Genomic DNA, 27,599 nt, shown 5'->3' on the forward strand with positions numbered 1-27,599 from the left:
GGCAGCCCTGAGAGAGGCAGCCAGGGTGGGGGGTGGAAAGGAAGAAGGCGGTGGGAAGTGTTGTAGTCCTGAGAAAGAGGGGAGGGGGACGCAGCTTTCCATCCAGCTGAGGAGAGAAAAGGAAGAGAAAAAAATGGCTAGCTGGTCCTTTAGCTCTCTGACTTGCACCGACAATAAGTTCTGCTTGAATTCAAACCTCACATCTCCATCCAGTTCGGGAGGTTGGTGGAGAAGAGCTGTAAGCCAAACTGGACATGGAGACCTAAATCTACTGATGGTTCTTTGGTTCTAAAGTGAGATTTAGTTGCACCAGAAACAGAGTCGAGTCTAGTGGACAGAATGAGGTCTCTCACAGCACAGGGACAAAGGCTAAGATACAAATACCAGCCAGAGCTGTGGAAGGTTGTGGGACTTTGCAGTGCTCTAATCCTATCTAGACACATGCTTTTGTAAGCTCTGGCTTTGTAATGCTACAGATAGACCCAGGGCCTCGTGTTTGCTAGGTAAGTGCTCTCTAACCACTGAGCTACACTTCTAGTATATTTCATAATTCGCATTGCCAAATCAATAAAGGATCTTTTATTACAGATGTTTAGGGAGTGAAGAAATCTTCAACGTGCACTTAAGTTAGAGACTAATCTTTCGATATGTTTGAGAATGGTTGGGGATGTGGTAAAAACAAAACAAATGAAGGAGCCAAGAATACACCAGAATGATAAAACGTAACATTTTTTTTGCAGAGGGAGTGTTAAGAGTCTCCCTACAGAGTCCAGGCTGGCATACTCTAGAGGACTCAGCTTCCCTAGTGCTGGAAATATATATCCATGTGTATTTACTCTGTATCTTGATGGACATTTGAGTTATTCCTACCTCTTTGTTTTAAGGACTTATTTTTATTTTAGGTGTATGCATGTTTGCTCACGTGCATGAGTGGTGGTGTGAGCATGAATGAGGCATCAGACCCCTTGGAACTAGACTGACCGCAGCTATGAATGCCATGAGGGTGCTCAGAACTGAACCTTGGTCCTCTTAAAGAGGACCTTGACCTCTGAGTCATTTCTTCAGCCATCACTTTTTAGGGGGGATGGTGTGGTGTGGTGATTTGAATAGGAATGGTCAGCATAGGTGAATAGGGAGTGGCACTATAAGGAGGTGTGACCTTGTTGGAGGAAGTGTGTCACAATGTGGGCAGGCCTTGAAGTCTCATATGCTCAAGCTTTGCCCAGTGTGGGACACAGTCTCCTTCGTCACACTAAAGATCCAGATATAGAACTCTCAGCAACCTCTCCAGCACCGTATCCGCCTGTATGCCACCATACTTCCTGCCATGATGATAATCAACTAAACCAATTAAGTATTTTCCTTTAATAGTTGGCATGGTTATGGTGTCTCTTCACAGCAGTAAAAACCCTAATGAAGACAGGGGTGGTGGTATTCTAAATAAAGTTGCTATGAGCATTTGGATGCCAGATTTTGTGTGTGCATATGGAACACATTTTATTTTATGGCATACGAGGTATCACAGTTTGCATAATAGGATTAGGTAAAGAAATGGTGACTGTAAAGGCCAGAGATGGTGGCATACTCATATAATCCCACATTTGGGCAGTAAAGGCAGAAAGATCAGAAGTTCAAGCTCGAGTTCAATTATACAGAAAGTTCAAGGCCAGCCTGGGCATGTGAAAGGCTATCCCTTTTAAAGATGTGCTTTTTAAAATTTTTATTTTTTGGTTGGAACTGGAAAATATCATTCTGAGTGAGCTAACCCAATCACAGAAAGACATACATGGTATGCACTCATTGATAAGTGGCTATTAGCCCAAATGCTTGAATTACCCTAGATGCCTAGAACAAATGAAACTCAAGACGGATGATCAAAATGTGAATGCTTCACTCCTTCTTTAAAAGGGGAACAAGAATACCCTTGGCAGGGAATAGAGAGGCAAAGATTAAAACAGAGACAGAAGGAACACCCATTCAGAGCCTGCCCCACATGTGACCCATACATATACAGCCATCCAATTAGACAAGATGGATGAAGCAAAGAAGTGCAGGCCGACAGGAGCCGGATGTAGATCGCTCCTGAGAGACACAGCCAGAATACAGCAAATACAGAGGCGAATGCCAGCAGCAAACCACTGAACTGAGAATAGGACCCCCGTTGAAGGAATCAGAGAAAGAACTGGAAGAGCTTGAAGGGGCTCAAGACCCCTTATGAACAACAATGCCAAGCAACCAGAGCTTCCAGGGACTAAGCCACTACCTAAAGACTATACATGGGCTGACCCTGGACTCTGACCTCATAGATAGCAATGAATATCCTAGTAAGAGCACCAGTGGAAGGGGAAGCCCTGGGTCCTGCTAAGACTGAACCCCCAGTGAACTAGATTGTTGGGGGGAGAGCGGCAATTGGGGGAGGATGGGGAGGGGAACATCCAGAAAGAAGGGGAGGGGGAGGGATTAGGGGGATGTTTGCCCGGAAACCGGGAAAGGGAATAACACTCGAAATGTAAATAAGAAATACTCAAGTTAATTAAAAAAAAAAGAAATAAAAAAATTTTATTTTTATTATTATTTAATCCTGTGTGTGTGTGTGTGTGTGTGTGTGTGTGTGTGTGTGTTTGTGTGCGCGTGTGTGTGCATGCGCGCACGTGCGTGCATGTTGGGTATAGATGCCCACAGAAGACAGAGATGTTGGATTCCCAGGCATTAGAGTTGGAATTACAGGCAGCTGTAAGGTGTCCTATGTAGGTGATGGAAACTGAATTTAGATCCTATGGAAAAGCAGTTAAGTGTTTTTGGTTTTTTTTTTTTTTTGTTGTTGTTGTTTTTTTTTCGGAGACCGAACCCAGGGCCTTGAGCTTCCTAGGCAAGCGCTCTACCACTGAGCTAAATCCCCAAGCCCCCAGTTAAGTGTTCTTCACCACCATGCCATTTCTCCTGTCCCCTCCCCATTAAAATATTTATTTTATGTGTATGAGTGTTTTGCCTGAACGTATGTGGGTACTTGGAATCAAGCTCAGTTCCTCTGAAAGAACAGCCTGGACTCTTAACCAGTGGTCCATTTCTCCAACCCCAAGAAACTATCTTTAAAAAAAAAGAATTATTGGGGTTGATCTTAGTCGCTGTTCTATTGCTTTGAATAGATACTGTGACCACAGCAACTCTTATGAGAGAAAACATTTAATTGAGGCATTGCTTACATGGTCAGGGGTTAGTCCATCATCATCATCATCATGGCAAGGAGCATGGTGGCAGGCTGGCATGGTTCTGGAGCAATAGCTGAGAGCTACATCCTGGTCTAGAGGCCAAGAGAAAGGCTCTGGTCCTGGTTTGGGTTTTGGAAACCCCAAAGCCTACCCAGTGACACACTTCCTCCAGCAAGGCCACACTTTCTAATTCTTCTAATCCTTTCAAATAGTGTTATTCCCTGGTGACTAAGCATTCAAATGCATGAGCCTACGAGTGCTATTCTATTCACATCACCACAAGGTTGGAGAGTTGGCTGTTAAGAGTGTGCACTGCTCTTGAGGAAGAACCACGTTCTCTTACCAGCACTCACGTTGGGAGGCACACAACTACCTGTAACTCCAGCTTCAAGGGATCCAATATCTTCTTCTGTCTGGAGAGTTGACTCTGTTGTTATGAGCACTTGTTGCTGTTGAAGAGGATCCAAGTTTGGGTCCCAGCACTCATATTGTGGCTCACAACCATCTGTATCTCCAGTTTTAGAGAATCTAATGTCTTCTTCTGGCCTCCGTGGGCACCAGGTACGCAAGTGGTACACTTGCATACATACAGACAAAATACTTATACAGACAAAATAAAAGTAAATGAATACTTATGGGGACCCCACACATATACACATACACACTAGAGATCAAACCAGGAATCATTTCTGAACCCCAATATATACTCATTTTAAAACATTACCCAATAGGGCATTGGTACACTCCCAGCTTGAGAGATAAGTTCAGGGAAGGTCAGGAATTGAAGGTTATTCTCAGCTACAGAGAAATATCAAGGCCAGCCTTTGATTACACATTGAGACCCTGTAACAACAACGACAAAAATCTAAATCAACCAAACAACTCCAAACAAAAGTAGCACACTGCCCATTATTTATCTAAGGTTCAAATTTATGTCATTATTGTTTGTGTTCTGAGGCAAGGTCTCACTCTAATCTAGGTTGGATTGGAACTTGTGACCCTCCCGCTTCAACAACAGAATTTTTAGTTGGAGGAAATTATTATACAGGTACTTGCTGCAGTGGGCATGTGGAGATGAAGGGACAATTTTCTCCTTTCAGTATGTGGATCCTGAGGACTGAACTGTAATCATCAGGCTTGGTACTGAGTCTGTCACCTCCTGAGACATGTCACTTGTCCTAGCCTCCATAGTGACTTTAAAAAACTGCCTCCAGCTGGCAGAATGCTTGCCTAGTTAACAGGTATGAAGTCTGAATCCCCCTCACCACATAAAATCAGTCAAGGAGATTGAGGCAGGAGGATCAGAAATTCAAGATCAGGCTAGACTACATAATTAGGTCAAGGCCAGCTTATGCTACATGAGATTCTGCCTCAAAAATATATAAATAAATCAAACAAACCTGATCCCAAACTGCCTCCAACCTTATTTAAATTTGAAGAAAAAATTTTATGGTATTTTATTTTGATTTGTTTTTGCAGTGCTAAACACTGAACACAGGACGTGAGCACTGTGTGATCATGGACTATCTTCTAATCTTGTTGTGTTTGTTTCTCCGTGTAGACACATACTTTATAGGGATATTAAGAGAGAGTAAAATGAAAGGTTTATATGTACACAATCCTATGTCAAGAACAAAGAAAATTAAATCTATAAATTAACTCCAAATTCCATTTCCTTCAATAATTTTCTCTAACTAAAAAGACAAATTTAAACACATATCTATTATTAAAATCCATTAATTTAAACTATATTTTCTTTCTTTTACATTTATTTATTTAGTGGTGCGCGCGCGTGCGTGCGTGCGTGTGCGTGCGTGCGTGTGTGTGTGTGTGTGTGTGTGTGTGTGTGTGTGTGCCTTTTATAATCTATTTAAGAAAAACTAAAATTTGGAAAACTTTTATTTAGTTTAATGTCTCACACTTGTTTCTTATTGTTTTAATGAAAAGTTTTTTTCTTTCCCCCTGACTCTTCCAGATCCTCTCAACCTCCCTGCTCATCCAACTTTCTGTTCAAGAAACAAGCTGGACGGTGATGGTGCACACCTTTAATCCCAGCACGCCAGCGGCAGAAGCAGGGGCACCTCTGAGTTTGAGGCCAACCTGGTCTACAGAGCAAGTTCCAGTACAGCCAGGAGGGCTACGCAGAAAAGCCCTGTTTCAAAACAGAAATGGAAAGGAAGGAAGGAGGGAAGGAAGGAAGGAAGGACAACAGCAAAACAAGAAACAAACAACCCCTCCCCCAAACACAGAAAAACAAAATGAAAATCCAACTCTTAGCACTCAAGAGGTTAAAGCAAAAAGGTTGTTGTAAATTTAAGGCCAGTATGGGAGACAGTGAATTAGTTCCAGATCAACTGGGACTACAGTCAGACTTTGTCTCAAAAAAAAGGTAAGATTCCATAGGTCACACAGCTGTGGTAACATGGTGACACAGCTGTTGAAGCCCCAAACCCTTGACAATTTTGCCAATGAGCCCTCTCCTTCCCCTTTAGTTCAGGAAAGCTTTTTAATGTGCTTTGCTTAGATCACCCACAATCACACAATTACATGAAACAAACCACTGGGAATTCTTCCAACTCCCAAAAGTGTAGCAGATATTGAGAAAGATTTCTGTTCTAAACAAGGTAAGCAAAAGGATTTAAGAGTGATTTCTGCTCATTTCTTTCCACTACAAAGAAGGTTGCTATTCTTAGGCTTGGGTAGAATCTTTTCTAGAAGGTGATGCTTGAGCAGTCTTTGACTTGTGTGTTTTGTTTCTCATTCTTATCTACTGTTATACACAACAAACAGATTCTTCACCTGGAAAAAATCTGGATTTATTTGAATATGCAGATTTCAACAATCTGAGATTGCCAAGTCCCCCAAAGCTTCTGGCTTTCTATTCATTCTGTGCCCAGTGGCTTTGTGTGTCTCTAAGGCAGCCGTTTTACCACACAGACTTCTCTCACTGCCCAAGACTCCTCCAATCTACAGCCAACACTGAACTTTTCCTCTTGGAACTCTCCAAAACTCAGTTTCCATGTCAAGAATTTTGCATGACATCATCCCTTCCCCCCTTCTCTATGTCTTTCTCTCATATTTTTTAAAGATTTATTTACTTATTATATGTAGCTGTATTCAGACACACCAGAAGAGGGCATCAGACCTCATTATGGATGGTTGTGAACCACCCTGTGGTTGATGGGATTTGAACTCAGGATGTCTAGAAGAGCAGTCAGCGCTCTTAACCATTGAATCATCCCTCTAGCCCTCCTCTCCTATTTTTAAGAGAACTTAAACTTTGTGGGGGTTGGTGAAATGGCTTAGCAGGTAAAGGCATTTGCCCCCAAGCCTAATGTCTCTTGGAGTTCAATCCCTGGAACCACACCACCCCCACCGCCCCCGAACGTACTTTAAAAAACATTCAGTGATATTTATTGCCGTACTTGTTAAAGGCAGACTTTTCTTAGGACCTCATAATAGGCATAGGGATTACCTTAGTGGGATTTCTGCAGTAGGAGAAAAAGGTTGGTCTCAGCTCACAAAATAGCAAGGACAAGTGGGAGTTTATAGCTGAGAAGCAGGGTGGGAGTCAGCAAAAGAAGGGAGGATGGATGGATGGATAGATGGGGATTCTGGACAACCTGACCTAAGAAATTTAGAAATTTACTTAGGGATCAAAGGTACCTAGGCCTTGAAGCTAGGGGGCGCTGCAAAAATGACCTAACAGGATTTTTACAAAAACTAGATTTCATAAGGAAGTGCATAGATTGGGTTTTAGGAGACTGATGAGGTTTGGTCAGATGAGATGTTTATCAGAACAACCTTATTCACTACTCACTCAGGATATCTTTTCTTCGCGGAGTTCAGTGTCGTTAAGCTCTCAGCTGATAGGATATAGCAACCAGAAGAGATCAGCCAGCCTAAGTCCTGCCTGAAGCGACCCTGTGGGCAACACTGACCACTGCAAACAGGACATCAGGGAACTGTGAGTTCTCGTCCCATCATGCTCACAGTGTTCAACACTGTCGTGAGCCGAAGTTGAGGCCTTGGAGGAGATGGCTGTGGCCCTGGACAGCATTTTCTTGGCCTGCTGGCCTCTGCGATTTGCTGGCGGCCATGTGATTTTTATTTGGCTAGATGACTGCAATGGACTATCCTGTGCCATTTTCATTTCCTCAAGTTCGTTTCTGAATCCTTGCATGTCTGGTACCTGGGCATATGGAAGGAAGCAGATAGAAGAGATGAGTCTACAGCTGGGAATGGTGGGAGTTGGTCCTGGAGGTCTAATACAAATGAAATCTCTGGTTAACCTAAATGTCTAAAGATTCTCTTAAGTGAACATCCCATCTCCAAGACATTATTGTCTAGGATCTCTTGCCCCTTGTTCAGCCAGGGCACAAGCTGATCTCCACTGATAAGTCACTCAGTAGCCACAGGATATAGAAGACTTATCTTTTTTTTTACCACTATACATCTAAAAGTTTCCCAAAAAATGGGAAACACATTTCCCTTTTTTGTTGTTGTTGTTATTTTGCTTGTTCGTTGCAGGGTCTCACAGCTGACTAGACTGGAATTCTTGGTAGTCCTATTTTCTAGCCTCTTGTGCTAGAACTGTAGGCACGTTTCCCTGCCATCCATCCTCAACTGTCCTCCAACTCCTACACTACTCAGGATTAAATCCAGGACTTTGCATACTTGGCAGACACTGTGCAACTAAACTCTATCTCTAGCCCCATACTTGTAATATGAGAGATGTGGCAGCGAATGCCTGAAATTCTAGTACTTGGGAGGCAAGAGGAACAGTTTGAGTTCAAGGCCAGCTTGGGCTACAACGTTTAGTTCCAGCCAGTCTATGCTATATAGGGAAGGTCCATCTCAAACAACACAAAACAACACAAAACAACAAACCAAACAGCAATGAAAATACCTAAAACCCAAAGAAAAAACATTACCATGTTTATATTATGGGGATTTTTATTCTCTTGGGGAATTGTACATTGGCAGCTAGTTTGTGAGTTTTAATCAGCATAGGTGATTAAGGATGAGCTGATGTCATGATTCATGCCTGTAATCCCATGTTGTGTAACTTCTCTTGGGGAGAGGTGAACAAAGTCTATTCACCCAAGATGAGGTACCAATAACAGATCAGAGAAACATCCCACACACATCTGGCTCAGTGAGCAAATATTATTGGGTTATTTGTTTACTGGAGGTACAGGAAAATGGTTACTTGTAGGAACATGGATAACTCAAATGTCATTGAAAAGCCCACTGAAGCATGGGTGACAAACTGCTTTTTCCTTAGAGTGCCACACAATTTATAGACAGTGTGGCTGGTTAGAACCTCTTCTCCGGCAATTGCTGCTGCTTATAGTAACAGTAGGTGGGGACCTATGAATCTTCTGACTTTCAGGAGCTTCCTGAGCCTTGGATATTTCATTTACTTCCTCTTCAATATGGAATCATAAAATTCAGAGGAAATAGCTACACAACATCTCAGTCTTGGGAGGCCGAGACAAGAGGATTGCTGTGGGTTCAAGGCATGCTATAAAGTGAGTTCAAGGTCAGAATGGACAGTAGTCTGAGACCTTGACTCTTAGGGAAGGAGGGAGGGAGAGAGAGATGGAGAGGGAAAGGTAGATAGAGATTAAAGGTAGAAATGGCCAGTCATGGTGTCATACACCTTTAATCCTCAGAAGGAGAGACAAAAGAATCTCTGTGAGTTCAAAGCCAGCCTGGTTTACATAGTGAGTTATATTCCAACTAGAGATACATAGACTCTGTCTCAAACAAGCAAACAAACTAATGACATAATGACAAACAACAACAGCAACAAAACACCTAAAACCAAAAAGAAAAAATATCATTACTAAATCTGTACTATTCCAGTTTTTCTACTCTTGGTGGATGTCACTGTATCAGCTGGTCTCAGTGTGTGTGTGTGTGTGTGTGTGTGTCTGTAATGCTTTCAAATCCTCACAAAACCAATGACAAAATAACTAATATTGAATATGAAATTCCAGGTGTCTTACATAATTTAATTTCTATGTAGCCCAGACTAGCCCTAAAGTCAAAATACTCCTGCCTTAGTACCCAGAGTGCTGAGTGTAGAGACTTGCGCCACCATGCTCAGCTGGAACACTGGGGTTTGAAATCAAGTATTCTCAAAGACCAAACTGTTTCCCAGTTCCAGTATTTTCCTTATTACTCCTTCCTCTGAGTATTGCACATGGAGTCTTTTTTTTAAAGATGTATTAGTTATTTGTGTAATGACTATGTGTTTATGTCTGAGTGCATATATGCATACCACTTGAGTTGCAGGAACACTTGGAAGCTAGAAGTGGGTGTTGAATCTCCTGGAACTGGAACTGCTGGACCATCTCTCTAGTGCTAAGAAATAATTTCTAGGAGTTGGGAAATAATTCTCAGCACCACATAAAAAAACCACTCACACCTCATAGGTAGCAATGAATAGCCTAGTAAGAGCACCAGTGGAAGGGGAAGTCCTTGGTCCTGCCAAGACTGAACCCCCAGTGAATGTGATTGTTGGGGGAAGGGCGGAAATGGGGGAAGGATAGGGAAAGGAACACCCATATAGAAGGGGAGGGAGAGGGGTTAGGGGGATGTTGGCCCGGAAACCAGGAAAGGGAATAACAATCGAAATGTAAATAAGAAATACCCAATCTAATAAAGATGGAAAAAAAAAAACACTCATGAGGCAGGAAGGCACACATCTGTAATTTCAGCACTCGAGAGGTGAAGGTAGAAATACCAGGAGTTCAAGGTCACCTTTTAGCTACACAGTATGAGACCACCCTAACCTCCACTACAACTCTTGCCACCACTACCAATCAAGCAAACAAATAAAGCCAGCATAGGAAAGTGCATTAAAGCTTCTGCTAAGGAAGTAGCCAGGAGTGATAGTTCCTCCTCAGCTGCCCAGATGTGCTTTGCATGGATTCACTCCCTTAATCTCACAACTGGCCTCGGAACTGGGAGCTATGATTACCCTCATTATGTGGATGAAAACTCGAGCCACTGTGATGATAACTTCCACAAGGTCACAAATCACGTGATACCCCCAAAATAGGGCTTAAAAATGTATTTACTGTTTTGCATGTGTGTATACAGGTGCACTTACCGTGCTGTCCTTGTGGAGATTGGAGGACAACGTTATGGACTCAATTCTTTCATTCATGGGAGCCCTCAAGATTGAATTCAGGCTTATACAACAGGCACCTTAACACCTGCTGAGCCATTTCACCGACTCTCTTAATCACATTTTTCTTTTTTTTTTTAAATATGTTTTAAGATTTATTTATTAGATATGAGTACACTGTACCTGTCTTCAGACATACTGAAAGAGGGCATCAGATCTCATTACAGATGGTTGTAAGCCACCATATGGTTGCTGGGATTTGAACTCAGGACCTGTGGAAGAGCAGTCAGTGCTCTTAACCACTGAGCCATCTCTCCAGCCCCTTAATCACATTTTTCTAACAAGAAAAATATCCTCATGTTTCTAATATCAGAAGGGCAGAGTGGCTAATACTTTTCCTTCTTTCTTTTTTTTTTTTTTTTTTTTTTTTCCGGAGCTGGGGACCGAACCCAGGGCCTTGCGCTTCCTAGGCAAGCGCTCTACCACTGAGCTAAATCCCCAACCCCACTTTTCCTTATTTCATCGGATATAATGTCCCCCTGCTTCACCTCCCCCTCATGATTGAACTGTTTGTGGTAAGAGCCTATAAATCAACAGAGGGAAGACCCCCCTTCACTTCCCGGCTGCCATTCTTGGTTTGGCCTAAAAGTACTTAGCATCAGACAAAAGTAGGAGGGGTCACCAGGCAGATATGCCTCTCTTGTGCTTTCTTTTTTTTTTTTTTTCTTTTCTTTAAAAATAAAAAACTCCATTTTTCTTATTAGATTTCATATGGACATCTCTAAGCACAGATTTATACACAGCGCAACAACGTGTGAGGTGTAAAGTCTGAAGTCTTTCTATTCCTGGATCCCCCTCACTCAATTTTCTCACTTGCATCCCACAGTTTTGGATGACAAAATTTATTCCTGCCATCCAGCCCCCTCGCCTTGACCTTGATCTATGAACGACTTTGGGGTAGGGTGCATCCCTTGCCTTGTCCATGTCAACTCTTAGTAGAATAGAAAGGGCAGTCCAAAAAGTGCCAGAGGTTTTTTGAGTGTATCTGTCAATATCTGCCTGCCCATCTACTCCATTTGCCTGCATTTTTATTCGAAACCTAGTGTTGGGCCATCTGAAGAATCCATATTGGTAGCGATTGCACGCCCCCATCTCGGAGCTTCTGAATATTCATGTGGGAAGCAGAAGGGCCAGTATCAAAGAAGGGAGAAACGACAATTCATAAATATTAATAAAGGCAGGTCCACGTGCTCTAAGGAAAGCTATGAATGTTCACGAAAAGATGACGTTCAGGCCCTGGGCGCGCCCGTTGGGCGGGTGCCCGAGTGCGGGCGCGCCTCCGGGAGCCCGGGCACGAGCGCGGGGACCAGGCGCAGCCGGAGCTGCGGGGGAGCGCTCGCTAGCTGGCTTGCCCGCTGCCGTTGCACTGCACCGGGCCACCTCTAGCCGGTGGATGGGGATGTCTGGCTGAACCCCGGGATCCGATTCCCTCCTCCAGGACCTGCTCAGGTGCGGTGGTGGGAAGGACGACTTTAGTCTGGACTAGTCCCAGTGCTGGGGGCGGGGGGTCGAATCCGGGTGGTGAAGGAGACCGGAGAATTCGAGATTCTCTCTTAGGACTCCTGGGGTATGTGCTACTCTCATCCCCGCTGGGTCTTGTCCTCAGACATAAAAAAAGATGGGCTCGTGGGCCGTTGTCCTGGTCATTTCCAGTCTTGTGGGAGCTCAAGCACAAGGGCTGTGGAGTGGGTACTGGTAGCATCATCTCAGAGCATCGTGTGTGTGTGTGTGTGTGTGTGTGTGTGTGTGTGTGTGTGTGTGTGTGTGTGTGTGTGTATTCATGTGCAACACAGAAACCCTATCTGATGGTGCTGGAGCAGTGTGGACCCCATACGTCATTCCAGGACCGTTATGTGTTCCGATTATTTTAGGCGTCTCAAAACCATCTTTGTCCCTACAAATCTGACCCTGCAGTCGACTTCTGCCCCTCCGCGGCGTGTGGAGCCTTCCTCAGACGGTGTATTCTCGCAGTGTCAGAACCTCTGGCTGCAATCCTCGGGGAGCGATTGTTTTACTACACAGAGCAGGTCGGAGAAAGGACGAGTTGTGGCGAAAAGGAGTGTGCAGAGCCGGCCCTGGTCCTCAGGGCCCAGGGCTCTGCAGAGCAGGGGCTCAGCTAAAGGGGTGTTATACAACCCGCTCTTCTGCCCTCTTGCCCTTCGCTTTGCATCCTGTCTCCCAGCACGACTCACCCATCCCGGCGTCCAGGTCTTATTTGGCAAAGGGAAGACAGTGGAGTATGTGCAGGGGCTGCGTGGGATGAGCTGAGCTTCCTCGGAGTGCCAGCCATTGTGCTGCCTAGAAGAGCCTTTCTTTACTCGACAGAAGAGGGAGAGGAGGTCTGAAATGGAGGTGAATGGAACAGAAGAGAAGGGGGGAAGGGTACCGAGTCCCGGTAAAGGGGTTGTTGAGCCATGTGCAAATGAGTATTTATTCTTTCTGGCAAAATGGACAGCTTATACTAGCCAGGTTTTGCAGAAGAGCAGTGGGAGTCTGGAAGTGGATAACGGAGGGCGTTTTAAGGATCTATATGGGGAGGGGAGGGAAAGCACAGAGTCAACTGGTCTGTAGAGCAAGTGGTGGAAAGACCAGGGAGATGGGATGGCATGTGTGGAGGTGCAAAGAGGCCCAGCAGGGAAGGCACGATGAGAAATCTCGCTCTCATCCACCATGCACTCAGCTCGGTGAAGCAGGGACTGGGGACTTGTACTGCAGACCCAAGCTGCAGCTTCTGTACTGCTAGGCTGCAGGGAGAGGCTTACATGTTTCCTACCGAGTGTCTGTTGAGCTCTGTGCGTTTCTCCTTCAAATTACACCGTGTATTTGGAGTCGGAATAAATGGAATAGATTGTACAGAATGCTTAAACTATAGTCCTGGACTGTGTTCAATAATAAAAAGACGACTTTCCCATGATCCCTATCTGCCATTTTCGCATATTTATTTATTTTGGAAGCACAAAGAAGATGGCTATGCCCTTATATTAACATTAACCATTAACGTGTGTGTGTGTGTGTGTGTGTGTGTGTGTGTGTGTGTGTGTGTGTGTAAGACAGAACCCCAGATGTCACATACGCTAAGCAAATGCTTCGTGGCTTAGTTGCTCCTGTAGCCCTAACAGGGAGCTTTTAAGGGAGGAGGACTTGGAGAGAAGCTGAGTCTGAGGACCCAGCAAACTTGCTAGGAAGGAAGGGTGAAGGGTTATTTCAGACATTTCAGATGAGAAGTAAAGGCAGCCTACCTAGAGGAGTACAAAAGAAGATGGGTTAGAGAAGGAAAGTAGAGGCCCCAGTAAAAGGCACTCCAAGCCAGGGAACCCTCTGCCACAGCCCCAGATACAAATGCTCCATTCAGCTTGGGTTCCATGTTAATACAGATTCCCAATCTGTGTGCTCAGTTTTAGCATCGTCTGTTTGATCATTCACATGGTAGCTCACGGCTCCTGGGTGATGAGTTGCTGAAAACCAATCAGATTATATTATATAGATTGTTTCAATTAACCATGTTTCTGAACTGTAAACCTTGATAGTCATGTCTTCTTTTATAGTTGTTTTAAGACACTTTATTTTATTTTTAAAATCCATTAGCTGTGTATATGTGATGTATATGCATAGTTTGGAGGCCAAAGGTCAACTTTCAGAAATTAGCTCCACTGTGGGATCCAGGGAGCAAACTTGGGTTGTCAGGTCTGCAGGGCAAGCACTTTTGACCTACAAAGCCATCTAGATGCCCATTTCTTTTTATAATTTTGTTGCTATATCTTTATTCTTTAGGGTTTGTCTGAGTCAAATATAAACACTCCTTTTTTGATGCACTGTTTTAGTTTGATTATTTTAATGATGTGTAGGTGTCTATGCACATGAGTGCAGGGGCCATTAAAAGCCAGAGTCATTGAGTCTCCCTGAAGCTGGAGTTAGAAGTGGTTGTGAGCCAGCCTACATGTGTGCTGGGAATTGAAGTCAGTGTGTGCCCCTAACCACGGAGCCATCTTCCAACTCCGAAGCACTTACGTCTGTTTGGTTTTCCAACATTCAATGCTCAGTGTGTTTGTTGACTTACTTGGTTGAGTCTGACTTTCATGTAGCCCTAAGCTATGGTGGAGCGTGCTACGTAGCCAAGGAAGACCATCAATTCTTAGTCTTTCTGCCACCACCAACCCAGTGCCTAGGATTTCAAGTACGCATCACCACAAAAGGCTTACATTGCCTCAGTCCTGGATTCTGGTTGGGTCTTCTGTTGTTGCTTTGCTGATGGAATCAGCATCCATGCTAGCATCACCTCATCCTACATCCCCTGCCACTCACAGAGAGAAACACCCAATTCAAGGAAGTGTAAGTATCTGTAGTTAACTGACCGGCTTTTGGATTTCTCCAAAACGAGACCTGTGATCCAGGAAATTTTGACCAAATGAATTTTCAAAAGCCTTGACGGAAAAGATTCCCAAATCCTCCCAGCACTTTCTCCCTCATTTGATAAACATTTTGAAGCAGCATGCACTACACATAATGGCAGGGATTTTTTTTTCTTTTGTTTAAAAAATGCAACCGTGGCTGGCCTAGAACTCACTATGTAGACCAGGCTGGTCTTGAACTTACAGAGATTTGCCTGCCACTAACTCCTGAGTGCTTGAATTAAAGCTGTGGGCCACCACTCCTGGCATCCACACTTTTGTGTAAGTAGTATATCCTGTTTTTCTTAGGAAAGCCAAAAAACCTTCAGATGTAACTTTATTTAGCATTAAAACATTTTTAGATATCTTCCCTTTGTATGTGTGAGTGTTTTTCTTACATATATGTCTGTGTACCACATGCACGCATGCCTGGTGCCCTTGGAGGTCAGAATAGGGATTGGGATCCCCTTCCCCAGAAGTAGAGTTATGGAAGATTGTGAGTTGCCATGTGGGTGCTGGGAACCAAACCTGGGTTTGACAAGAACACTAAGTGCTCCTAACCACTGAGCCATCTCTTCTCTTGTTTTACTTTTGTGTGCATGTGTCTGTGCACATGCATCTGACTTCCTGGAACTGGAGTTACATGCAATTGTGAGCTGCCTGATGTGAGTGCTGTGATCCAAATGTAGGCCTTTTATAAATGCAAGTGCTTTTAAACACTGGGCCATCCTTCAGCCCTGCAAAATTTAAACCACATTTTGTAGATGAGGAAAGAGAGGCATAAGGAGCAGATAATCTGCTCAAATTTTCACAGCTAAGGTTGACAAGACTAGGTCTGATTTTCCAATATCATAGACCATAGTCTTAATTGTGTGCCTGCGCTCTCTCTCTCTCTCTCTCTCTCTCTCTCTCTCTCTGTGTGTGTGTGTGTGTGTGTGTGTGTGTGTGTGTGTGTGTGTGTGTATCTGTGTGTCTGTGCCTCCCTGGTTTGAAATTTTAGTGCTTTATTTTGCAACAGCTTTTCCCAAATACTCCCAAACTTTTTCTTCTCATTTTTCATTTTATGTGTGGATGTTTTCCTGCACCATGGTATGTGCACGTATGTGCACCATGTTCATGCAGTGTCCAAGACCGCCAGAAGAGGGTTTGGATCCCCTGAGGCTGAAGTTAACATTGTAGTGAACAGCAGTGTGGGTGCTGGGAATTAAATCCGGCTCTTAAGCACCAAACCATCCCTTCAGCACCCCTATTCCCAATCTTTTAAGTAGCCATTTCTCAGAGATGCCTGGCTCCCTCCTTTATGAACCTGGACAACTCTGATACCATTGTCTACATAATTTACTTCTAAATTGATGGTGAAATTAGTATTAAACTATTTTTCCCTTTTAAAATGTCTTTACTAAATATCTTCACTGCCCCAGTGACTTGTTCTTAGCTTATTGGTGTACACAACGTCTCCATCCTTTGAATTTTCTGCCTCTTTCTTGGTACCTTGAGTTACTCTTGGCTGACATTTACTGTCTAAAAGGTTCCTCCAGGCTGAGCTTCAGTCATTCGAGATCTCAGTCACCTAACATCAGAATTCCCACTGACTCCTTTCTCTTTCTGGCCCATCTTTGGGATTTCTACAGTTTCTTACTTTCCCCCTCCACTCTAGGAGGCTGGGCAATCCCACTTTGTCCTTCAAATGGTGAATGGTGTTTTTCTCTCTGTTGATCTTCTTTCTTCTTCTTCTTCCTCCTCTTCCTTTCTTTTCTCCTCACTCTCTCCTCTCTCCCTCCCTCCCCTCCCCTCCCTCCCTCCCTCCCTTCCTTCCTTCCTTCCTTCCTTCCTTCCTTCCTTCCTTCCTTTCTTCTAAAAAGCTCTCATATGTGGCCCAGGCTGACCTCAAATGTGATATATAGTTGAGAATGACCTTGATCCTCCTGTTGGTTTAGTAACGTGGCAAGAGTAGATTCACCTTTAAGATTCATAGCCTCATTACGTTGTTGATTGGTTTCTGTGCCAAGAATTATTTCCCTCCTATTGAGCAGGCCCTAAGTCCAATTAGACAGCCATCGGTTACCAATAGGATATGAATACTGCTGTTGCACCCTTGGGGATCCCTTGCCTTGCTGGTCATTGTTGTAGCTCATAGGTAGGAATATTGGCTGCTTCCCTCTCTTGGCAATCAGCATAGCACCTTTTGGTACTGTGAAAGATAGTTCTTAGGGAGAGGACTTTCAGGTCAGACCCAGCTCATAAACCCCAAGTCCTTTGTTTGAATAATGCATAATGTCTTAACCTCTGAGGGGCAACCAAAGACAGTAGTGATAGCTCATATCATTGGGGAGTCTAGTGGATTCTTTTTACCAACAACTCAAAAGGATGTTCTCATTTCCCCCTTTGTATTGCTGAAGTCCTGCTATTCCCTTAAGCACTCCTCCCCCTTCCCCACAGTACAGTTTTGCTTCCCTGATTGTTATGGCTTCTCTAGGTTATATACTCACGTCTGAAGGCTGATTTTTTTTTTAAGATTTATTTTATTTATAGGAGTACGCTGTTGGTGTCTTCAGACACACCGGAAGAGGGCATCAGATCCCATTACAAATGGTTGTGAGCCACCATGTGGTTGCTGGGAATTGAACTCAGGTCCTCTGGAAGAGCAGCCAGTGCTCTTAACCATTGAGCCATCTTTCCAGCCCATTTTTTTAAAAAACAACATCTCACTAAGTTGCCAGGCTAACATTGAACTTGTGTAGCCCAAGCAACCTGGAACTCTGTGTGTGTGTGTGTGTGTGTGTGTGTGTGTGTGTGTGTATTATGAAATCTCTTTGTGGCTACTAGGCATGCGTGGTTGTTGAGTATATGCAGGGAGGCTAGTCCAAAGAAAGAAAAACTGTAACTATAAAGTAACTTAGTATAAAAACATGGCTCAGTGTTTTTAATATGAATTATGTATTAATACGGTCATACTTTGGATACATTGGATTAAGAAAATATGTTTCTATAATTAAGATTATAAAGCTATTAAAATGAGCTTCTAAAGCTCACTTTACTCTATGCCAGCATTTTTATAGTAATTCATAAGGAAATCAGACCTGGGATGCATGCCACTCAGCCAGTCACTGCACTTAGGAGTCTTGGCAGCATTTCTTTCTTCTGTGTTGAAAATGGTCTTAGCTAGGGCTTCTATCGCTGTGATGAAACACAGTGACTAAGAGCAACTTGGGGAGGAAAGTGTTTATTTTTGTTTATACTTCCACATCACAATCCACCATCAAGGAAGTTAGGGCAGGAACTCAGGCAGGAACCTAGAAGCAGGAACTGCAGCAGAGGCCATGGAGGAGCATTGCTTACTGGCCTGCTATTCATGTTGACCAGCCTGCTTGCTTACGACCGCCACAGGTGCCTGAGGGGGTGGGTGGCATGGACCACAATGGGCTGGACCAACTCTCACCAATCACTAATTAAGAAAATACACTGTAAAGTTGCCCAGAAGCAAATCTATGGAAGAATTTTCTCAATTTTGAGCCTCCTTGCCCAAATAACTCTCAAATTGGCAATAAACTAGACAGGAAAAGATGGAAGTCAGGGCCTCTACCACCGAATTACACCTTCAACCTTACCCTGTCTGTTTTTGGATTATTTTTTCTCCAGCATTTGTTGTTGTTGTTGTTGTTTTCCTTCTGTCTTTTTGTTCCTGATTTTTTATTTTTGTTTTTTGAGATGTAGTCTTACTATGTAGTCTGGGCTAGCCTGGAACTCACTGTATAAACCATCCAGGGGCTATTTGCTTGTGCTTCCTAAGTTTTGGGGATATAAACATGCTGCACCATTCCCGGCTGGTGGAGCCTTCGTATAATTATCCTATTATGTTGTCTTTGCAAACCCTTAAATGCTCAGAGTGTATTTTGATGGCATGGTAACTGGCTTCATTTCACCAAAATCCCAGTAAGGACGCATTCCTCATCCAGCATGCCCTCTGCCTTGCTTGGAGTTTTGTTTTGTGGGGAGAGGTAGGGAGTGAGGATTCACTAGAAAAACCCCATGACTTTCAATATCTGTTGGATATTGATACTGATCAGGAATCATACAGACCAGAAGAGGAAAGCTGGGCTCCCTTTCTAGGTACTAGGAAGGAAGGTAGTCAAGTGTTGAAGGGTGACAGGCTGCCGTGGTGTTGGAAACTGTGTATGGGGAAGAAGATAATTTCTCAATGAGCACACATTGATCGATCAATTGCCTGGCCACAGGGCAGTCAGGGTGCTAGAGACATGGAGGATATCCAGAGGACATCTGTGCTTTCAAGGAATTTACATTAAAATTGGGAAGGGCCCTAGATGCGGGAGCTGAAGCAGAAATCATAGTTGAAGGCAATTATGGAGAGGGCTGGATGAGTGGGTAGGAGTCACAGAACTGTTAGGATTTAGAAGGCTGTCTAGGTGGGTAGCCAGCATGCAATATCCAAGACGGACATGTATTGGCCTTTGGAGTACATAGGTTTAGTCCTATCCCACTGCCCCCGCTACCTCCTTGCTCCTTGAAACAGGGTATCTCTTACTCTTGTTTTCTAGGTTGGCCTGGAACTACTCTGTAGCTCAGACTGGCCTTGAACTTGAAACAGGCTTCCTACCTCAAATTCCCAAATGCTAGAATTATACATGTGATTCACCATTCCTGACCAAAAGCTTAGCTTTATTTTGTGTAGATTTTTTACGTGGGTGGAATGATACTAGGGATCATACGCAGGGGTCTTCACATATTAGGTACGTGCTTTCCCATTGCTCCATATCCCTGCACCTTTATTTCATAGAAGACCATAGATCACAGGCTAGCCCCAAGTTCTTGGGTTCAAGATCAACTGTGAATCCTTCAGGTGCAAGCACCACTGTGTTGGGCTGCAAAGTGTCTGTTGGTGTTTTGTGCATTTCTAGGATTTATTAATGAGGGGATAATGTCTAGATCCAAGATCCTTTTCCTTAACTCATGGGGCCAGGCCTGTTTCAGAATTTAGATTAATTCCAACTTTTGATGGGAGTAACTCTATATTCTGCATGAGATCCGCTGTGCTCTGAGGTAAAGAGCTTGCTTACTTTCTTTCCTTTTCTCTTTTCTTTTTGGTGTTGAAGATGGAACCCAGGGCCTCGAGTATTCTAACCTTGTATTCTGCCACTGAGTTACACTTTCATTTCCATCTGTGATTAAAAATTAATATTTCTTCAGCAAAACGCTTTTGCTGGGATAAAGTGAGACCATAAGCAGCTTTATATTCATGTTAGGTGTCATTGTCGAGTAAGGTTAATGCTATAAGGAGTTGTGAAAAACATTGTCTAAACTGTCTCATAGCATAATAGCACAAGCTGTAATCCCAGTACAGAAAAAGAGGGGGAAGGGGGGAGGAGGAGAGGAGGAGAAGGAAGATAAAGGGAGGAGGAGGAGAAGGGGAGGAGGGGGGGGAGGAAGAACAAGAGGAGGAGGAGGAGACAGAGGAAGAGGAAGAGGGGAGGAAGAGAAAGAAGAGGAAGAGGAGGGGAGGAGGAGGGGATGATGATGAGGGGATGAGGAGGAGTAAGAGGGGAGGAAGAGGAACAGGAGGAGGGACAGCAACAACACAACAACAGCCTAGACTTTTGAAGCACATAAGCACATGGGTAAGAGTGTGGACCTGTGAGTAATAATAAGAGAGAATGTTGACTAACATTGGCCTTAATCATCTCCCAGGCACTTTTTTTTTGAGCTGTGTTTACTCCTTAAATCTTATAACAAACCTCTGAGGTAGATCCTGTTGTTTTTACTGGCTTGAAAAGGGAGAAGTTAAGTTATTTGCTTATGGTCATAGCTTATAGGGATAGAAGAATGCAACCTGGGTTTCCTGGCTTGAGAGCTGCGTACTTCATCACTGTGATTTTTGGGGCAGCTCGAGAATTCACTCTCTTCCATGGCTCATCCTATGAAAATATGTAATGATATTTGAACTACTTAAGTGCATTGTAGTAAGCAACTTCAGAAGCCATAGCAACTTCAGCAAAGAATAATCAGCTGTTGTTCTTGCTGCTGCTGGTGGTGGTGATGGTGGTCCTGCTGCTGGTGATGGTGATGTGTGTGTGTGTGTGTGTGTGTGTGTGTGTGTGTGTGTGTGAGAGAGAGAGAGAGAGAGAGAGAGAGAGAGAGAGAGAGAGAGAGATCCTTGTGTGCATATGTGTATGTAGGTGTGCTTACCAATGTGGGTGCATGCAGAGGACAGAGGTTGATGTCTACATGGCTTCCTCAATTGCTTCTCCTCCTTACTGTGTTGCCCACCCCCCCTCCCCACAAAGGAAATGAGGAAACTTTGTTCAAAGCAAAGCCACAGTATAGATCAGGAATACACTGTCAAGGCTGCATGGCTGACAGAACTCAAGGGAATCCACCTTATCTTGTGAAGCGGGGTCTCTCCCTGAACCTGAAGCTATCTGTTTCAGCTAGACTGTATGGTCTGTGAGTCAACTGCCTATCACCATCCTCAAGCACTGAGGTTAGACATACACTGCTACACCCCAACCTTATGTGGGTGCTGAGCATCTGAGCTCCGGTCCTCATGCTTATGCAGCAAGCACTTAACCTTCTGAGCCATCTCTCCAGTCCCACAGTATGCCTCTTGTTTCCTTAGATACATTTTATTAGTGTGTATTAATGACGTGAAATGATAACTGGGCTTCCTTAGGATCTTCTCACAATATATAGCAGTGCTTTGATCACAGTGACCCTCCTTTACCTTTCCATGTCCCCAGTCACCCTCCCGCCAGTCCCTTTCCCTTCATCAAACAACAGTTCCCCTTCTGCTTTCAGAAGCCTTGTTTCAAAGTCTCGTTTTTGCACTGGAGAGAAGGAGTCTTTGTTTTCCAAGGGATGTAGAGTAATGGAAGATGTGATCTGGATCCTCTGCAGAACTGGCACGAAAGTCCAGCCCTAACTTGCACTGCCCTGTGTATTTCTTCCAGGGAAACGGATCTTGACAGTTGCCATCATTGTACTACGGTGCCAGGATGGAGGCTCCACTGGTGAGTCTGGATGAAGAGTTTGAAGATATCAGGCCCTGCTGCACTGAGGACCCAGAGGAAAAGCCACAAAGTCTCTATGGCACATCTCCTCACCACCTGGAGGACCCTTCCCTCTCCGAGCTTGAGAATTTTTCTTCCGAAATAATCAGCTTCAAGTCCATGGAGGACCTCGTGAATGAATTTGATGAGAAGCTCAATGTCTGCTTTCGGAACTACAATGCCAAGACCGAGAACCTGGCTCCAGTGAAGAACCAGTTGCAGATCCAGGAGGAGGAGGAGACTCTTCGGGATGAGGAGTAAGAAGCCTTAGCCACCCTCATCTGCACCAGACCAAATCCATAGTCAGGCTTCTTAGCCTAGACCTAGAGTTTACGTGGGTCGGACGAATGTCCTTGTGTTACCCGTGAGGCAGTACCTTGTCCCTCTGTAGTCAGCTTGAGAGAGCTTTCTTGCATGAGCAAGAGCTTTCTTGAACTTTAGAGGAATAAAGGATTTAGGTTTTCCTAAACAAAAAATAGAATTTTAAGAACAAGAAAATGTGGGCATCTAGCTTCCCTTCCCTTCCTCCCCCACCCCTCTCTCTACCTCTCTTCTTTTTTTTGAAAGATTTATTTAATTTTAATTTTTTGTCTGCATCTATATATTTGTATCACACACGTGCTTTGTGCTCATAGTGACCAAAATAGAATGTGTGGGGTTCCTTAGAACTGGAATTATAGATGGTTGTGGGCTGCCAGGTGGACACTGGGATTTGAACCAGATTCTTCTGAAGATCAACTAGCTCTTTTGACTGCTGAGCCATCACTCCAGCCCCTCTTTTTCTTTTTACATTTTATTTAATTATTTATTACATATAAGTACACTGTCACTGTCTTCAGACACACCAGAAGACGGCATCAGATCCCATTACAGATGGTTGTGAACCACCATGTGGTTGCTGGGATTTGAACTCAGGACCTCTGGAAGAGCAGTCGGTGCTCTTAACCACTGAGCCACCTCTCCAGCCCTCTTTTTACATTTTTAATGTATGTATGTATATATATATATATATATATATATATATATATATATATATATATAGGCACACACAGGTCACCGTGCATGCGTGGAGGTGGGAGGACAACTGTTTTCCTTCTACCATGTGGGTCCCAGGGGTTGAACTCCAGTCACTAGGGTTGTTGGGAGGTGCATTCTTACACTGAACCATCCTGCAGTCTCTCTTTCTTCTCTGTGGTAACCTTCCACGATATTAAAAACAAGGACCAGAATAGAATTAATTAACTGTGATGGGCTAATCATAAACTGGACAGTTTGCCTCAAGAAACACCCAAATTACAGAATTACAAATCGCAAAATTGTAACTCCCAGACCTGAAAGTTCACAAGTGAATCGAGAGACCTGGACAAAAGGAAGTTGAAACTAGGTGGTGTGTTTTTCGAGTGTTTGAGCATATTTCCCGCGTTGCTTATTAGCTGCCTCCCAGGGCCTTGAACAGCTGTGAAGGAAAAGAATCAGAGGGAAGCATTACCTGAGGAGAGCAAGGCTGGGGCAAGAAGCAGTTGTTACCTAAGAGCAGTGATTTAAGGCTGGGAGCGTGGCTCTCTTGGTACAGTGCTTGACTAGCCCACATGGAGCCCTAGATTCCAACCCTAGCACCAAGTGAACAGGGTATTGTGGTTCATGGCTGTAATCCCAGCATTTTGGAGGTGGATGCAGGAGGGTCAGAAGTTCAAGGTCATCTTGGCTACCTATGCCCTGTTTAAGGCCAACTGGAATACAGGAGATCTAGTCTCAAAAAAAAAAAAGGCATTTAAACTATTTTAGAGATTTATTTATTTTTTTTTTTTTGGTTCTTTTTTTCGGAGCTGGGGACCGAACCCAGGGCCTTGCGCTTCCCAGGCAAGCGCTCTACCACTGAGCTAAATCCCCAACCCCCTAGAGATTTATTAAGAAAATGCATGAATTCCTGTACAGATAAAATATGCATCAATTCTTTAGAAATCACACAAAAAATGTTTATTAGGATCAACTGTACTCCATTCCTCCTGCCCATGCAAGTGTCAGAGCTGGCTTTGCACATGCTAGACAGCTACCTCTGATGTGCTTCCCAGGTAGCATAGCTGTTTGTAGACTTGAATAGAATGGAAAGAACCATGCATAATGATCGGGTAAGAAGTACGTTCTAGAGTATCCTGATGGGGAAAGGCTCGCTTGATGATTTGGAAATAGATAGTGCTGACCCTCTGAAAATACAGGAGCTATACATGGTCTGTCTTGTTCACTGTTACATACCCCTCTCCAGTCACACAGGGCTTAGTGTGTAGTAAGTGATCCCGTCATGTTTTTAAATGAAATATATGCTACTCAAGTGAGCTGCTTGAGTAATAATAAGTAACCTTGAAGGTCCATGCATTGTCTTTTTAGGCCACTCTTCTCCTTTTAATTAATGCTAGCTTAGGTTCATAACCATGCTATTCACCCTGGTGACCAGGGCTGTAATGGTGGGTTGTGTGTTTCAATTCAGTTTTAATGTTTCCAACCGGTTCTTTCAAAATTCTGGGCCAGTTATAGTTTGCTGAACTTGTGTAAGTAAGGAGGAAGGCCGTTGGGCTTTATTAGATCGGGTGTGTTCTTTTCTTCTTAAAGTACCAGGAAATGAACTAGAACCCAAGAGACTAAGAATTCTAATTTTGATACTCTCTGTGTGACCTTGGTCAAGTCACTTAACTCTTGTAGATTGTGTGGACCCTCAGTTTTGAAACCTTTGGAGCTCAATCTTGTCGAAGCAGCAGGGCTAAGGGCTTACAGAGACCCTGACTTCTTTCCTCACCCAGGACATGTTCTGAAAATGGCATTTCAAAATGAGTCCAGTTTCTATTGGAGTGCTTCCAACTGATCACCGCTTTGCATCAGAACTCTTGCTCTGCGTATGAGAAGTGAAAGCCCAGTGAACTGCTTCTCGTTCCCTCCTGGCACACTGGCAGAGGCTGCTCAAGGTTAATTACCATCACATGGGATTATTGGGCTTCTCCGCAGGCATTTTTCTGCCAGGACTGCCTCATTGATGCCTCAGCTGAGAGACTGGGGCTGGGTAATTGCTGAGCTAGAGGTAAAGAAAGACGTGGGGAGAGGAGGAGGAAAATGGACGCTGTACTTTCTAAGCATTTGGTACATCTAGAGCCTCTGTGAAACTCCAGATGAGAACCAGAATCACGTCGCGTGCTTTGTTTTGCAGACAGCATCCAGATCTTTCAGCTGTGGAATTATGACTAAGCACAGGAAAAAGGATGACTCAAAGTCTAACCTGGTTGTAAGTCTCCCGTAGCGTTACTGTGATAACCTTCTCAGGTTTAGTATTTAGAGGAACTTTCATCCATAAATAAGTTGGAAGTATTCGAGGGAAAGTATTAGCGATAAAGAGTGAAGCCTCCCCCCAAAAAGACAAAAGGATTCACAGCTAAATGAGATTCTTGAAGAAAGCACAAACCACAGAGGAAATGCAGTAATTGCCTGCAAGTCTTCATTTCTGTGGGTTGGACCTATTTGGCCAATAGGGAATTGACTGGTCAGTGTATCCCTGATTTGAGGTATGTAAGTTCTGGTATTAAAGGATAGCTGCCTGGATATGGTGGCATACATCGTAATGGTTGTTCTTTGGAGGAAGAGGCAAGGGGATGATTGACAAATTCAAGGTCAGTCTGTGCTACATAATCAATTCCAGGATGGTCTTTTTGTAAGAGTCACTGTCTTTAAACATAATTTAAAGTGAAGGTCAAATTTAAATAGTATATTTTCTATCATCTATCTATCTGTCTGACTATCTATCTATCTATCTATCTATCTATCTATCTATCTATCTATCCATCCATCCATCTGGTTTTGAATTCAGAAAATGTTTCATAATCATCTTCCCTCCTTCTCCCTCTCACTCTCTCCTTTTCCCCCTCTCCCTCATTTGTCCCCCTTCTTCCTTTCCTCATATCTTTACCCTTTTATGAACTGAAACAGGATCTTGCTATGTAGATCAGATTGGTGTGGATCCTCCTGCCTCAATCACCTGAGTACTGGGATTACAGGTTCTGACCCTCACCTCTGGCCCAGAATCTCTTCCTTATGTACATGAGGTCACTCCATTTCCTTATTACAAAAGATGGGCCTGGACTTGAGAAACTTTTTAAAGCTACTACAAACTGGGAGTATTGCACCAGACCCAAGCAAACTAAAACTAGGAGTGGCAGCTCTCCCCCCTCCCGTCTCACTGGGGTTGTTCTTAGCCCCTGCTACGCTCTACAGAAGTCTAAACATTTGGAGCAATGGCTGCTTCCCATTCTTCAGATAGAAATTATAAGCTAAAGATAATGTTAAAAATCAAAGTCTACCCAATAAATAAGCCATCACTAGATATACTTTAAATGGAAGATAAGTAAATGTTTTATAGTTTTCCAGTTGGGTCCCAGCAAAGCAAGTTTCAGGACAGACAGGGCTATACTGAAAAACTCTGTCTCAAAAAAAAAAAAAAAAGAAAAAAGAAAAAGAAAAAGAAAAGAAAAGAAAAAAAGAAAGAAAGAAAGAGAAGAAAAAAGGGTTCAAGGTTCTTAGAAGTACAAAGGAGAGATATTGTTTATTCTATTTACATATTTGAGAGAAGAAAAAAGGTTGAGAACCACAAATGTGTATTCCTATTAACATGTGTAAATGTGAGCTTTGTATTATCAGACCTGGGAAGTGGCTGACTGAAGACAATTATGGGATTTGTTACTAACTTAAAATTAAATTAGCACTTTGAGCTGAGTATTGTGTTGTCAGTCTAGATGTATAGGGGTGTGTGTGTGTGTGTGTGTGTGTGTGTGTGTGTGTGTGTGTACTGTTGGAGCCCTAATGGTAAGATTTGCAACATGTATACATGTCTTTGTACAGTCCATGCCACTGGGGCCGCTCGCACTCAAGCAGCATCCTTTTCCAAATTCCTGACTCACTTCAGGAAAAAATAGTTTACATGGTTCCACTGTCAGTCTCCAGGCCAATAGAAGATGTGCAGTCCCTTAAGATTTCAACTCCCTCCCCAGGAACGACAGACACAGCCTAGTTTGGACTCTGCTGAATCTTGCTTCTCCAGCATTTCCTGTATGGACCTAGCTGAAGGAGTGTCCATTCCCAAAGCACTAACGTAGCACAGTGATTTAAGCGTGGGTCCATGACCTTTCTAGAGGGTGTGGTGGCTGGAGCATTCTCTTTGAGTTAGCAAGTCATATTTTCTTCTCGGACCCACAATTCCAGTGGGACCTGGATTATTTATACAGCTTTAATAGTGCCTGACAGTAATTGGGATATCTCCATGGTTTAAGAAGCTGACTCCGGGTTGGGGAGACGGCTTAGTGTTTGCTGCAGAAGCTCGAGGAGCTGAGTTTGGATTCCCCAGCACCCATGTGAAACGCTCTATGCACCAGGAGGGTTCATCTGGAAGCTTAGGCAGAGGCAGGGGAGTCATGGGGACTCAGAAGCTGCAAGCCTAGCTAAAATGCTTGGTTCAGCAAGAGACCGTGTCTCAAAAATGTGTAGAAGAGCAGTAGAAGATACCCAAAGCCGCCCTCCAGTTTACACACACACACACACACACACACACACACACACACACACACACACACAGGTGCCCTCAGACACACACACAATGAGTCCACCCATACACACATAGGAAACAGGCTCTGAAATCCTGTTGAGTAGTTGTCTCATGAACACTTGATGACTTTGTTCTCTTCTCCGAGTGCTTTCTTGTATGGCG

The 27,599-nt window shown here is 43.8% G+C and overlaps 1 protein-coding gene across 5 annotated transcripts in view; it reads left to right on the forward strand.

The window, feature by feature from the left end:
- The first annotated feature begins 11,653 nt into the window (after positions 1–11,653).
- The window catches only part of Fez1 (fasciculation and elongation protein zeta 1), a 45,232-nt gene continuing 29,286 nt past the window's right edge, over positions 11,654–27,599 (forward strand). Inside the window, exons 1-3 of one of the 5 annotated variants that reach the window (XM_063266209.1) lie at positions 11,676–11,859; positions 12,282–12,762; positions 21,761–22,116. In XM_063266209.1, coding sequence (XP_063122279.1) covers positions 21,806–22,116 — 311 coding nt within the window. In that variant the 5' untranslated portion in view covers positions 11,676–11,859; positions 12,282–12,762; positions 21,761–21,805. Of the gene's footprint in view, positions 11,860–12,281; positions 12,763–21,760; positions 22,117–27,599 lie in introns of all 5 variants that reach the window. The other 4 variants (XM_039082202.2, XM_063266208.1, NM_031066.1 and 1 more) reach the window with 4 other exon arrangements.

Source organism: Rattus norvegicus, chromosome 8 (genome assembly GCF_036323735.1).
Source record: "Rattus norvegicus strain BN/NHsdMcwi chromosome 8, GRCr8, whole genome shotgun sequence".
In the NCBI taxonomy this organism is placed as follows: Eukaryota; Metazoa; Chordata; class Mammalia; order Rodentia; family Muridae; genus Rattus; species Rattus norvegicus.